Here is a 15,926-nt window from a genome sequence, read left to right on the forward strand (position 1 = left end):
AAAACACACAAATCGATTTAAATTTTTACTTTTTGGCATAGATCACATGTTCAACAGGGATAATATTGTCATTTCAGCATGTATAGACACGCAAACAGTGATTAGTTTAACAATAACAAGTGTATCAAAATAAACAGGGATTGCTTATATCAATAATCAGTGTTTTAAACACACAAACAAAAGTTTTTTTTAATGAGAAGGTATTGGGTCAGACGCGTCCGACCATAATATTTGGTCAGACGACTTTCAGTTGGTTTCAATTTTTTTCAGTTGGTTTCAAAAAAAAATCAGTTGGTTTCAGTTTTTGTTCAGAAGACCAAATGAAAGAAAAACAACACAAGCTGAAAGAATTTACACACCAACTGAAAGAACACAGAAGACCAAATGAAAAAAAAATCATATCACTGGAAAGAAAGCATTATCTTTTTCTTCTTCTGAGTACTCATTCTCTCTCTCCTCCTTCCAAAAATTGCAAAAAAAACACAGCCCAATGACAACAAGTTTCTCCTCCCAAAAATTACTCATTCTCTATACATTTCTCCAAAGTTTCGGTGCATTCAGTGACCCCAATCCAAATAATTAATAATCCGTAGAAGTAAGAAATTCTCTCTCTTAGGGTAATAGGGTTTTCTTTAGTATTGTTACAACTTATAAAGTGTGTACACTTAACAAGTACGGTGACAAATTTCTACATTATAGAAAATATGGTCCACCAAGAGTTATTTAGACATGTGAATATGTGATTGAGACAATTTGCGGACAAGAGTATCAATTAATTAGTGAGTCTAGGAGGAAATCATTGTATCTCCCTTTCTTGTGATTAATTCTTGCTTCTTTCATTTTCCATTTTATCTATTTCCTTCACCTAACCTTTAAATACAAATGTTACAATAATAAAATTTGATTCAAACAAGACTAAATCTGATTTGATTCAAAATCAAATGACACGACTTTGACAGAAGATTTAAATTGAACCAAGACAAATTATATCAACATAAATGAAAATATAAACCTTATATGATATGAATTTGACATGATTCGACTAAAATATTATCAATATGTAAAATCTCGCCCTCAAATGTAAGTCAAAAAAGTAATGATTAATACTTTGTGGCGACAAAATCGTGTTTTAAAAAATTTTGATAACACAGAAAGTCAAAGAAGAAATGACTAAAATTTTCTAGCGATAAAATCGTGTTTTAAGAAAATTTGATATTATGTATAATAAATTATTTTCAAAAGTTGATTATATAATTTGTCTGATCTTGATCACCAGTCAACCCCATAAGGAATCCCTATCAATTATCATAATCATGTAGCAAGTTCTTTAGATTTTCAAATAAAATGAGTCTTGAAAATGATACGACACCAAGAAAATGACATTTTGTTTCCGTGCAAATGGACCGACTACCGGCGGCTGGCCGGTTGCCTACTGCTCAAAGTAGAAATTAAACGGCCTTGTGAATGTTTTTCTTCTTTTTGAGAAATCACAAATTATTAAAATAATCAGTCTAATTTCAACATAAAATTAGATAGATCAAAAACTGAATTTTTCTAACAAACTCATTCCATTTCACTCTAATTCAACACCATCCTAGTCATCCCTTATCTTTTCCTTTGTTTTCTTGATTCTCGAATTACAACAGACAATTTCAAAAAATAACTCGGTAGTCTACCGAACGAATTAAACCACTTTTTGAATAGGTTAGAGAATGTCATTACTGTATAGATTAAACTGGTCACGAAATAGATTAAACTGGTCCCTAAATAGATTAAACTAATCACTATATTAACAAAAAGTGGCGTGCTCTCTGCTGAATATTGGCCTTGGGTTATGCCTAATTAAAACTAAAAATAGGCGATCTCTTACGAGACCAACTGTTCAGAAATAAAAGATAAAAGGAAAAAGTAAAGAAGCACATCCGTACAAATGAACTACAAAGTTCACGAAAATCTTCATTGGACAAACCTAACTTAAAAGTAAAATAAAATATTATAAAAATAATAATATGATATTTTCGAGAAAATAAAATAATAAATTTTAAAGTTTGTTGTGGTGACCCATTAGGATTCATGAATCATGAGTCATGCCAACCTAGTCACTAATTCTTTGTTGTAAGTAAGATGTATCCACTTAAGATGAGAAAAGAAATAAAATTAGTTGAAATAGTTTGAACTTTTAAGAGTACCAAAAAGCTCTACGTAAGCTCAATTATTATGGCATTACCTAATTGTTAAAAACAAGCCCCCACCTCCACTTTAATTTGGTTATATTTAAATCAAACTTTATAGTGTTTACTGTTTAGATGGAATACGAAAATTTTATGGTATCATGGTTTGAAGGTGGATATCGAGATATACAGACCTTGAGTGTTTATTTATACTATCTGTCTATCTGTAATGTAAGCTTTGATTTCTATAGATATTGCTCTAAACCTATGAAAGTTAACTTGTGATGCAATCCACTTGTTTTGTTTTTTTTTTTATATATAATTTATTTCACGTGTTTTTTTATGATGTATAGATGACTTAAATTTCTTGATACAAGATAGTGAGATAAATTATTAAAAAAAAAAAAAAAAAAACATAATGAGATAAAACGGGATAGGTTGGGATCATTTTATCATATATAATTGAGAGGACGAGTGACACGTGTAATACTAATAAGTAATAATGATGTGAGAATAATTGAAACCTTATCTATTTAGATTTTAACTTTTTCAATCATAAATATTGTCGACATAGATAATTTGACTAAATTAAAGAATACAAGACATCAAATGCGTAATTAAGAATGAGATAAAAATCCATACAAAAGCGGATAAAGTGGCTAAAAAATGTCTAGCTACCATGACGACCTTCTCTGTCTAATATTATACCTATAGTTTATTCGCCCAGTGTCAAAAAAAAAAAAAAAAAAAAACATACAATGGAAAGTTGGAAACTATCAAGAAAAGTAAAAATCAAGATTTACCATCAAGGCGATCCACCATGATCTTTGTTTACAAATCTATGTTTAAAGATTGTGACAAACTATTTTCTTATGATTCACTATTTAAAGGCATTTTAAAAAATTCAAACATGAACCATATTTTGCACTCACTTTGTCACTCTTTTTTTAAAAAAATGGTAGGAGAAAAAACCACCAAATACTCTCACTCGGAAATTTCTTGCTACGTTATACTGTAGCAAAGGATAGTTATGAGCCTATGAAGTGCACCATTGAAAGGGCTAAAAGGATATAGGATTTATGGTAGAATCCCAAAAGAAGTGAAGTTACTACTTACTGAATAACCCTACTAACCAAAATACTAGTAGCAAGTAAAAGAGAAGGTAAAACTTTGTAACAAGTAATTGAAATATCAACCGAATGAAGAAAGACATGTTCCAATCTAGTAATCTACCAGTAATCACTGATCACCAAAAGTCTGGAGACAACGAAAAGACACTTTTAATTGACATGCACATAGACAAATTCTCAATGTTGCTCTTTCAGAAAAGCAATAGACTGCACAACAGCAATGTGAAAATTTTGCCCTGAAATCAGTAACACCAAAGTGGATCCAGCCATTTCAGAAATACAGACAATACAGATATCCAGCGCCCGCTTCTTAGCCATTAAGTGGTTCCAAGAATATATCAGAAGTTTTGATATTAACAGAACATTTTATGGGAATACAACGAGTATATGTTCTACTTGAACTTCCAATACTACGTTCCCCGAGTTCCTATGTAACCCCCAAAATATGGAACAGAAATGCCATAACAGAACAAAAATGCCATTACATTTTAGACGACAGCGAAGAGGCTGCAGCAACTCATATTCTCTCTCTGCAACCACCATAACAGTGTAACACCTTGTTGCACCTGCAAAAGACTACTTGATGACACTGCATGAGAGTTCAGAAATGGCATTACCATTGTCAAGGTATTTAAATGGGGAAGTCTAGATGACAGCTTTTGTAAGGCAAAAAGAAAAACAATAGCTCATTTGTGGCTCATAATAAAACTAGCCACCAATATGTATGCATGTCCTATGATATATGGCAGTTGCTTCAGATCCTAACCTAACATGAAAATTGGTTTCCTAAAACCCCAAAATGAATGCATGTATTTCCGACCAACTAGAGGCTGTGTAAAGAAGACCAGGCTTGGTTTTCCATCTCAAAGGAGTTCCTTCAACACATTCCCTTTGTTTCTTTACCAAACCTTCAAACAACGGGACAAATGAAACACCAAAATGACTTCCAAGTCTCCTCAAGCTTGAACTTGATCCAACAACAATTCCTATGTCTGCCCTGAGTAAGCAAAGCACGTCACCAACAGAATCCCCGATGTATATACTCAAGTTCTGCTTGTCATTGCCACGATTCATCAAGATCTCATCAAATGCTTGAAGCTTGTCAATGGGAGATTCAACCTTCTTGATGATTTCACCGGTGGAAATTGATTCTTCATAGTTGAATTCATTTGCATGTATATTTAATGCACCCAAACCCCCTGGTTCAGAAATTGTATTAGCAAAATCTAATTCATAGGAAAGAATCTTGAGGGTAAACAGACAAATGTCACAGCTCATGAACCAAACTCAAAGAGGATACTAAACATAGTTGAACCGTTAGACTTTCTATTTTGAATTACAGAAAGAAGGGAACAAGACAATAGTGGCTACGTATCCCTCTCTCGACACATTGTATTTTTCATCCTTTTATTAAGAAACTCCTGAAAAACTTGGGTTCAGATTTTGGAAAGGAGGTTCGAACCAAGAACTTTGTATCTGTGAGCTGTGGCACCAAGCTACATATCATGTTAAGACATCAGTGCATATAACTATCTTATTTAGCGCCTCTCTTTTGCCCGCCTGCCACTGGCTCAACTATAAGTCTGCGAAGTTCTCGAAATTTTTCTCCACTGAAATATATTGTTTCAGAAATTTAACTAATTAATTACACTCCACCGTAAAACCACTTTCATTTAGGACAGATATAGACCAAGAAGAATAGAAGGTATCACATGTCCAATCCAAAGACAAGGGGAGGTTGAACCTGAGGCATTAACATGCAAATCATACACATGGGTAAAAACCATAGTAACCCCACCTAAACAGATAACATCAAACCAACTAAACTTTTCACAGATTCCCCTAGTCCAAATCTCTTCTGATAGCATATATTAATTTCATATACATATCCCAAGTTAGCACTCCACAACACTTGAATTCACTACACACACAAAAGTCCATCCAATTCATTGAAATTAGTATTTGCATAATACATAGCATTAGTGGCGTGTTGTAATAATTATGATGTAAGGTCATAGTAATAAGCTTTGTGTACAATCTGGTATGTAATGTCCAGTATGGATGTCCAAATTTACATTCTGATTATACATGGATTTCTTTTTAATTTTATCAATACTCACATCTCTAGGTGTGGTAATCAGTGATAACTGATAAATGAATGAAGTAAATAAAAAAAAAAAAAACATTTAAGTAAAGGCGTATGACCTTGGACTTTCATTTGGAGCATTTCAAGGTTAAAAGGAGCTTCATTATACAAGAAACTACCAAACAAAATGCTCTTCGAACTGACAGTAAACCATCACTACGTGGCAACTTCATAACAAACAGTATCACATTTAGCACAATGAAAATAGAACAAGAGGACACTAGAAAGAATAACTCAAGATGAAATTTACCTGATGCAAAAGCTGATCTGATAAGATCACCACACCAACAATATGAAAGTACATGGACATTTACATCCAGATTCTCTTTCTGTACAACATTCTGGAAGAAATTTTTACACCCATCTTGAAGTATTATACGTTCACCGGCCTTTCTGATGTCGTCAAGGTTCACACCTTTCAGGACGCCAGAATCAATCACCCTTGCATTGGCCTTTTTCTCAAAATCAGCAAGTAATTCGAGCGCCTTTTGCAGAGCTTCATAACTGAACTCTCCTCCTAGCAATAAGTAAATTTTTCTAAAAAATTACCAGAATTAAACAATAACAAAAAAATTAAAAAGAGGCTCAGCACACCCCACCCCCCCTTTCCCTCCAAAAAAATCAAACCTGATATGATTTAGATACCTGTATCCGTTGCTAAAACATTCTCGATACACTGTTCATACTCCTCTGTGTACTGCCTCGAGAGAACACCCCATGTATTTCTCAAATCAGCAGATGACATTCGAGCAATTTGATTTTCAGTCGGACTTTGATCAGATTTTGGAGCTGTTACAATTGCAATCTCAGCTAAAATTGCAGATGAATCAACAATGGTGCAAGTTAAGTCAAAATCGGAAAACAGAGTGAGACGCCATTCTTCAGGATTAAGCTCCTTCGACAAGGGAGCCACAGTCTTTTGTGTTAGCGGTTGTGCCATAAAGAATTCCGTCTCAAGTTTCATGGTCTGTTTATAAAGCTTTTCAATAATGTCGAGCTCTTCACCCGTTAGGGAGGCACTCAATTTATCAAGCAAGTCTTCGATTTGCAGAGCACATGCCTAGATTTGTAGATTTTGTAAGATAGTTTAGTTGCTTGCTCTAAATGGATATTTACCACTACTGATGTAGTATAAAAAATAGAGAACCGTGATAACAGCTCAATACCATGACAAACCTGGAAGCCTTCAGATGAATAATTGTCGATCCACTTCTTGTAAGGGTGACTGCTGATGTCTGAATCCAACAAAGCCTGAAGCTCCTTGCCAATGAAAGCATATAACCTCATACAAGGTGTCATTGCACCCAAAGTGTAAGCTGCAATCTTTGTCTTCTCAAACGGAGTACCAAGTTTACCAGGGCCTTTTACTCCTTCAACTTTTCCTGAAGCTGTAGCCAACAGAAAATCTGTATACTTTTGAGTTGCAGAATTAAGAGAGCTTTCTTTGCCAAGGTCAGAACCCCATTCCTGCAAGTTTCATGTCACATCAGTACATAAATTTCTACAAAAAAAATCATAACAAATTCAAGCAGATTTTTTCAGATGCATCACATAAAATTCTATGTAGCATGCTTTGTAAATCTTTCAACATGCAATTTTAATAGCCTAACATTTAAGAACAACCTGGTAATAAGTTACAGATCTGCTTATACCTCCTATCATTTTTACTTCTGTCATTCGACTTTTGACACTATTGACATACTCCAAGATAACCATCTTGTATTATTTATATGCAAGGAAAAACTTAGTCATGTGCAATCCTGTTAGATTTATCTCAATTTATATTTTCAAGCTATCAACTTTTAATCATTTTTAGTTGTACCTAACTAAAGATACCAATATTCGAAGTTGTGCATCAGCAAACGTGTAAAAAGCAAAAGGTAGAATTTATACGTGCAAACAAACAATAGATAAGAGTGATAAGACTTAATCTAAAATGAAAAACCTTAATAAATTAGTCAAAAAAAGCACAAAAAGGAAACAAACCAGCACAGCATTTTCTGGACAAACAAATATTAACGATAACAGCTTCAAATTTCAAGAGCACCAAACCTCTTTCCCAAAAAAGGAAGTCAAAAAGGAACAGACGCAAAACTCAAGGGAAAAGGCAGTCACAAGTCGTGATTTATGAAGATTATTTGTCGAATGGTAAACATATATGTTATGCTCATAAAGCAGATGCATTGATGCAAAGAAGCACCATGTATTAATTCTCAAGGTAACAAACTGGACATATGAATCAACTTCTGGATGTATAACCTCAAGTGTTCAGTATTTGAGGTGCATCTCTAGTCAATTTATCAACCAAACATTCCACAAAATACGATACATATAACTGATAGAATTTTCTTCCATTGCCTTCAAATTTGTTATTACTGAAACTCAGCAAGTAGGTTCATGTCCCACTGTACAACCCAGTTCTGTAATTTAGTACAATTGACAGGTAAAGGAAGATATATTCTTATCTGCTATCAAATCATAGGGTCACAACTCCTCCACAGCCTCAAAAATTTTATGAAACTACAACTTGTCACTAGGAAAAAGTATTATGGAAAAAAATAACTAGTTACCTAATGATGTTATACTCAATACTCTATGACCCTACCACCGAAAAAGGATAAAATAAGAAATAAGAGCCAACATTAGTGATTTCCCTTTCCTTCAGCATGGAGCACCGAAACACCCCGTGTACCACCCACCAACTCTAATATGCAGATTCAAGTTGTCGAGGTCCTTGGAACCAATTTTAAAGAAGCTGACTAAATTGCTTTTCTCAAATCTATTTCAACAAAAAAAAAAAAAAAATGATTTGAGAAAAGAAAATGAAGGAAACATAGCGATCAAACGGCAATGCCACCTTTAACTAGCTCTATCCAAGTCAAAACAGGATGTCAAGGCAAACCAACAACTATTGCTCCATCCAAAAAATAATAATCCACAATACTATGTCAGGTCTCAAAAATGAAAATAGAACACTTCATCTTTCCCTTCCAAGTAAAAGTACATGGTTGAGAAATTATTATCATCTATTATCTCTATCACATTGACACTTTATCTCTCAGTAATTGACTGCTCATAAAAACCATGACAATTAAAAGAAAAGAAAAAAATTAACAAGTAGGCAATCAATCCTAGAATAGAACATATTTTCATTCCCTGCCAGCTCCATTCATGTACCATTAAATTCTTATTTAATCTTTTAGATAACTGTGCCATAAAGGTTGATAAATAACAAAACAAAAAAGAAAGTCACTGATGTGCTCTCAGGTAACCATGCTTGTTAGTTTCAAGTTCATCATGGCTTATAAAATCCATGAAACAGCCAGCTGGCATAGGGTACCTGACACTTGATATATACTCCCTCCGTCGCCCAAAGCGTTCCCCATTTCACCATACTTGTTTTTCCCATTACATTGCATATTTCCATTTATGGACTGGGTCCACCAATGATAAAAAAAATTATCCTGCCCTCTTCATTTCTTATGTAATTTTGTCAGCATGTCCTTTTCTCTCTATTATATTGATAGTTTACTACTCAAGAAAGGCTCACCACAACAATTTTCTGTACACTTGTGCCCAACAGAGGTGGAAAAGGCTCTGGGAGATGGACAGGGTATCATTTTTTCCCTTAAACAATTTCCATTTTTCTTCTATTGAGAATAACAAATATGATATGATTACACTAGTACATTCTAATGGAAAAATAATCTCAAGACCAATGTAGTATCAATAATATTGCTTCACTGCCTAACTTTGCACTTAGGAAAACGCCTCATATTATAGACAAAAAACCCAAGTTGGCACCATAAAAAATTATAAATTGATCTTTACAAGATCTTGGAGGACCTAGTAGAAAAGTAATTCACGAGAACCCCATATTTGGTAGGGAAAAGATTGACCTTCAGAAGACAAGTACAGCTTGTTAGCTATCAATGAACTGTAGATTTCCTAGAGGTAGTGTCATCTTTACTTCATCTCAGAAGATTACTATTCTTCATGATATCCACCTAAATGAACTGCGACATGATAACTTGTTACAAGTCAAGGGTCACTAGCAATTCTGTTAGCAATCTATCAGAAGAAACACGTGTGAATATGGTGTTATATGGAGAGTTAACAGTTCAATTCATCAATGGTATCACTGTATCACACTAAAGGAGCCAAATAAACATAGTATGAAGTTACTCTTAACTTTAATTTCATCCTACACTTGAACCCGATACTTACCTCCATCCTAAATATGAACCTAATACTGACCTCACCAACATTTTCTAACTGATCATGGCATTATAAGCCTTCCCCACCATTTCAAAGTTCATGTCACCATTTGCTCTACCTACCCAATTGTTCATGCATACCAGCTTAGACACAGTAATAAGCTTGACACTTGACACCTCGATTAAATAGACAGTTTTATCTACATTTACACTGAGCCATTAAAAAATTAAAAAATTATGTTGATTGTTGATTTCGCAATCCAAAATTACAAATCTCACGACCTAATACTAACGCCTCGAAACTAAAATCATGGGTCCGCCATAGCGCATAATTGTAATATTCTAATCAAATCTACAATCAACATTTACGTCAATTGACACTTGACAGTTAAGTCCTCTTCGTCACATGTAAAAAATCATCTTTACATTGACATTGACAAGCTAAATTCTCCATGAGCTGCATGGTGAATCTAAAAAGATAATAGTACACCCAATCCATAGACAAAGAGTATACATAATACAAGACTAGAGCAATAATAAACTAGATATTAAACTAGCTACTCTGTTCTAAACAAGTTTACAAGAAATTGAGTAGAGCTAGTTTGCTTAGGGAAGGCATATTCGACCAGTCACATTTGAAGTGTAGTAGTAGTACTATCTCTGTCCACCCCTATCTCTCCCTCCCTTGCTACGTGAAAAAGGAAATCGAACAACACAACTATACAAGTTTCTGAAAATTCACATAGTTTAGTCTAAAGATAACTTGAAATTATTTCTATCAATCACTCTAATAAAGATTCCAAAACAGACATTCAAAATGATGTTAATATCTTAAGGAAATGGAAAAAAATGGCAGAAAAATGGTATGTTAATCAAACCTGTAAACAAAAACTATGCATATCCAACTCTTATGATCAACGACGCGACTATCCTAGGTTTACTAAATATCCATGTTTAAGCCAATCGCTAATAGAATTCATAAAGCAATCGAAAAGATTCTAATAAGTCAGCAATACACATCCACTAGAGATGTACAAGTATAAGCAAATACACATAGCTTAGTCTAACACACAAGATAACTTAAATCATCTCTATCGTTTAACCTCTAACAAAGATTCCACAACACTACACTCTCAGAATGCTGTTAATATCTTAAAAGCACATCCAATAACACTATACAAGTTTCTGTAAATTCACATAGCTTCGTCCGAAACACAAGATATCTTAACTTATCTCTATCATTCACACTATAATAAAGATTCTAAGATACTAGACACACGAAATGCCGTTAACATTTTTAAAGCACATCCAATAAAACTATACAAGTTTCCGTAGATTCACATAGCTTAGTCTAAAACACAAGATATCTAAAATTCTCTCTATCATTCACACTACAATAAAGATTCCACAATACCAGACACTCAAAATGCTGTTAAATGTTAATATCTTAAAGAACCGAAACAAATTGCGGAAATACAGTAAATTAATCGAACCTGCACACAAGAATTATGCATTTTCAACTCTTCCAAAACACTTTTCCTTAGCTCCGAAATAGCGACTTTATCTTCATCATCGTCCGCACATTCTTCCGATAATTCATACCTAAACAATTAAACAGCACGAACAATCAATTTCTCATCCTAACTCAATCAACAACAACAACAAAAAAAAAAACAAGAAAAAAGATATAAAAAAAAGTGTTTACTAACGCCTGAGCGAAGGCCTTGAGGAAGTGAACATCCTGAGAGATATAATGGCGGAAAGCTTCGAGTTCAAGATTACCAGCAGCCAAAGAGATGACAAAAGGAGTGAAGAGAGAGAAAATGGAGTCACGCTTAAACTTATTCCAAGACCTTCTAGAGATGCCGACATCGTTAGCAGCGACGACACCGATCGACGGCGTGGTTGACCTCGGCGGAGGAACCGTCGCCATTAATGATCTCGATTTGCAGGCGAAGAATTGCAGAAGAGAGAGACGAGAGGTTGAAGATGATGAAGGTGAAAGTGAGGAGAGAGAATGGAGAAGAAAATGAGGAGATCGGAGAGAGAGAGAGGGAAGGGTTTTAGTTTTATAGAAGAGGAGAGAGAAAGAGGTTTTGATTGGAGAAGTGAAGAGATGGCGCATCAATGAGGTTTTTATTTTTGATGGTACTTCTTCTTCACACGGGAGAGAAATGAGAAATTATTACGACGGTGTGGACTCTGGAATTGTAAAGGAATTGGAGGTGGTGTAAGAGAGAGAGGGGATGAAGAAAGAAAGAGAGAAAGAGTAAGGAAACTATCTAAACTTTTTGGATATAAAGTAAAGGTGGTTGTTGAGAGTGATGGGCTTTTTCAAGATTTGTAAGCCATTGAAATTTAATATCTTTTTTTATTTAGAGATTAGCCAATCAAAATGGATTATCCTAAATTCTTAGATATTATATGATTTAGGATCCTCTTTTGAAAGTACACAAGATTAGGGGTGATAATAAAGTCGGCTTGTTCTCGAACAGTTTGGGCTCATCTCGATTAAACCTCGGTTCGTAGTAGCTCATTCAGGCTCGACTCGAGATCTTAACGAGCCAAGTCGAAGTAGATCAAACTCGTGAATAGGCTCGAGTTGAGCTTCAATTATCAAGCTCATCGATCTCACGAGTCGAGCTGAGCCCATTACAGTTCGGGCTCCGCTCATGCGATAAGCACCCCTACGCAAGACCATTCTGGGAAGATTTGAATTATTGTTAGAATATGTAGTTTAAGATGATAAGTTGTAGTGTATTTGTCAAATATTAATTTACTAAAGAGTAGATGTGATGAGTGGACTATTTTTTATTGAAGGAGAGAGAAAGTTAGGTAGTTTTTTATTGATAAAGTTAGAGTGTGGGTACTATTCAAAAAATAAAAAAATGTTAGAGTGTGGGCCAAAAAGTTGTAAGAAAAGTATTATAATGATAGTTTGGTCATGTCAAAAATAGAAGTGTTCAAATTAATATAGGATCAACATAAAATGAAAGTGTCCAGACTATTCTTGGACAGATGGTCAATAACAGAAACAAACAAAAAACTACATTATCCTAACAAGCTTATTCTATATCGCTCCAACCAACATTATACCTAAACATCTCGCACCAACATAGTCGTTCATTCTTTTCACCTTCCTTTGTTTCCATTTGGATCTTGAACTACAACAAATAAATTATAAAAATATGATGACAGTCTTACCAAATGGATCAAGCTAGTTACTTACTAATAGATTAAAAAAATGTGAGAACATAATGAGTTGAATTATTCATTTACTAGATTAAACTGGTCACTGGATAGATTGAATATCTTCAAAAAGGTGGTTTATTATCATTTTAATATTGAGCCATTGGATCATTGCCTAGTTTTTAATTAAAAGTAGTTGTCTCATACAAGACTAACTGTTAAGAGTAAGGCCGCCTAAACTTTTCTCCAAAATTCTCTAAAAAGAGAAAGAAAAAAGGACATTTAAACCAATTTTGTTTGTTCCTTTCTGATTGCGATACTTATGGAACATTTACCGTTCACATGATAAAATTTAACTGAAAGTCAAAATATTGCAACTACTATAAAACATAATGACGTATTAGGTTTTATATCTTTGCTTGAAACAACTTGGCACTTTTTTTTCGAGTTTTTGTTTCTTCAACATATTGATTCGATCGTTGTATATATGTCAAATTTCCATCTATAACTAATTGAATATTCTACTTCACAACACCAACAAATTGATAGACTTCATTTATATTGAACAACAGTTTGTATTTTTTGTAAAAGTGTTATATATACTTATCAATATTATTGTTTTGACATAATAAAATAATAGTTAATCCAATAAGAAATTTATATATTGATTTTGATTTCTAATGTAAATGTCGTCCGATTTTAAATTAGTAAACTAGTATTTTTAACTATAACAATACAAACTTTTGCTCGTTCTCTCGCAATAATACAAACTTTTGATTATTTTTAAATAATACAAACTTTTGCCCAAAATTCCCCTGGTAGGTCAATACCGGATGTAACTTGTTGTGGCAGGTCACTATGACATGGTCATTATCTTATTAGTTGTTTTTTTATTTTTTTATTTCAATTTGAAAAACAAAAAAAAACAAACATTTTCCTCCACCCACCTGAACCACTCCAGCCACAACTCTCCCCCAGCCCCTCCTCCACCACTGAAACCACCCACCAACCCCACATCCACCACTGAAACCACCCACCAACCCCACATCCACCACTGAAACCAACCCCCAACAGGCAACTCCTTAGTCCTTCCTCCCTTCTCTCTATCGGACTGCTCCTCTCACCTTCCACCGTCAAACTATCGCAACCACAAATATGTTGGTGGTGCTCACTCCTACTGAAACCATATATATATATATATATATCTCCTCCCCAAACCCACCCCCAAACTTTCTCTCTCCTCCAAACCTACTTCAAGGACATCTTCGAAAATGTGAAACACTTCCAAGTTACGAATGTGTATAGGGCCATCTAGTATGGAGAAATTGGGAAGAAATGAGGATAGTCCCATCTGATGTGATCCCCCACAATTTTAAAGAATTTTTATAAATATATTTAAGTATTTATGCAGTTGTATTTAAATCCAAATGAGTTTGGAAAATGTTTTGACTTTTAAAAAGGGTTGACTATTTTAAAAGTCAAATGAAATTATTTTTCTTAGCTTAATAAAATTAGAAAGATTTTAATTAAGCATGTTTTAATAAAAGTTTTAAATATTCAAAAGTATATTGAAAAGGAAGTTTAATGGAACCGGAAGCCCAAAAAGTGATAAAAAGGGAAAGAGTCATTTGATGAGTAAAGTCTTAAATAGCCCATCTTATTAGTCATCAAGTTTCATTAATTAAAATCTCTTTTTCTAAGCCCACAAGTAAAAACCTTTATATAAATATCCTAAAAACCCAAATTATTTCACCCTACACATTATTTTTCTCTCAATCTCACGTCACTTTCTTTTTCCTCTCTTCACTTGTTTTTTTCTCTCACCCGAATCTGATTGGTCAGAGTTCTCATAGTTCCTCTTATTTTTAGCCAAAACTTCCTTCTTGAAAGTTGTATATCTCGAAAAGTCATTGAATTTAGGCTCAAGAATCACTCTATTCTGATTCTTATTCTATTAGTTATGGCCTCTGCAAGTTACGCAATTCTGCTGCCATATTTCACTCGCGATTTCGGTATTTCACTCTTTTCTTCCTTTTTCCTTTTGATTTTTTTCCTCGTTTTCTTATATATTAATTTCATATATATTATATATTGAAAGAATAAAATTTCAATTGTTATTATTTTTAAATTGAAGTTTTAATTGTCAAAGTATGTTTTTTTTGGGTGTTAATTATTAGAAAATCATAGTGTTATGTTGTACACTATGAGATTGTCTTAAATTATGATTTTAATTATATTTACATATGTTTTAAGAGGTTTATTAAATTTTAGAAGTGCTGTAATTTCATAAAAGAATGAATTATGGAGTTTTTAAGGATTTTTAATTGCCAAAAATTATTAAAAGAGACGGTCTAATTTTAATATAAAAGTAGACCTAGTAACTAAATGGATTAAACTAGTGATCGAAATAAATTAACCTAGTCACTATTGGGCTTTAATATAGGGTTTAGTATTGCCTAATTTTAATTTAAAAGTAGGCGGTCTCTTACAAGACAAACTCTTTAATTGCTAGAATAGTAGTACTATACTAGGAATTAAAAATAACTTAAGTCTACAACTTAAAAACGATTTTAAAACGTGTTTTATGGGGTTTTAATCGTTTTAAAGCTGCTGTAATTTTTGGTTCGAGTTATTAATTTTCGTTACTTTACTTTCTAGGCGGAGACTACGTTGTAGGAGACTTTTAACGACTTAAAAGTGGCCTACAGGCTAGTGTATTCAAGGTACATACATTGTCTATGTGCTATGTGATTTAGAAGCATGCTCTAAGAGTATTTTATTTATTAGTATCATGTATAGGACTCTATTTGTTCATATATATGATGACTGGAATTATTTTACATGTTATATGCTTGTGTGCAACATGTGATCTAGAAGTGATTATGATTATAAATGTTTGTATGGAAGGTTGATGCAAGCATGATAAGTCAAGTTTATTTATTAATTCGTGAGTGGATTAATATATGTTAAAGTGAATCATGTCTTACATGTATTCTTTGAGTATTATTTATTATCTTATAAGGACCGTGGACCTTATTTGGTAAGTTACAAGTTCTACCTATATAAAGGTAAA

At 33.5% G+C, this 15,926-nt stretch overlaps 1 protein-coding gene across 2 annotated transcripts; it reads right to left on the bottom strand.

The window, feature by feature from the left end:
- Nucleotides 1–3,524: 3,524 nt before the first annotated feature.
- Nucleotides 3,525–11,937, bottom strand: LOC104890452 (hypothetical protein). 2 transcript variants are annotated; one of them, XM_010675950.4, is made up of 6 exons: nt 11,374–11,937; nt 11,158–11,266; nt 6,624–6,914; nt 6,093–6,507; nt 5,698–5,964; nt 3,525–4,500 (listed from the first exon to the last, which is right to left on the bottom strand). In XM_010675950.4, the coding sequence occupies exons 1-6, from the start codon at nt 11,787–11,789 to the stop codon at nt 4,088–4,090; spliced, it is 1,911 nt and encodes a 636-aa protein (XP_010674252.1). In that variant the 5' UTR covers nt 11,790–11,937; the 3' UTR covers nt 3,525–4,087. The 2 variants fall into 2 exon arrangements, with proteins under 2 accessions (XP_010674252.1, XP_048499436.1); XM_048643479.2 differs by having other exon boundaries at nt 11,370–11,507.
- Nucleotides 11,938–15,926: the final 3,989 nt, after the last annotated feature.

Source organism: Beta vulgaris, chromosome 4, assembly GCF_026745355.1.
Source record: "Beta vulgaris subsp. vulgaris cultivar EL10 chromosome 4, EL10.2, whole genome shotgun sequence".
NCBI lineage: Eukaryota > Viridiplantae > Streptophyta > Magnoliopsida > Caryophyllales > Amaranthaceae > Beta > Beta vulgaris.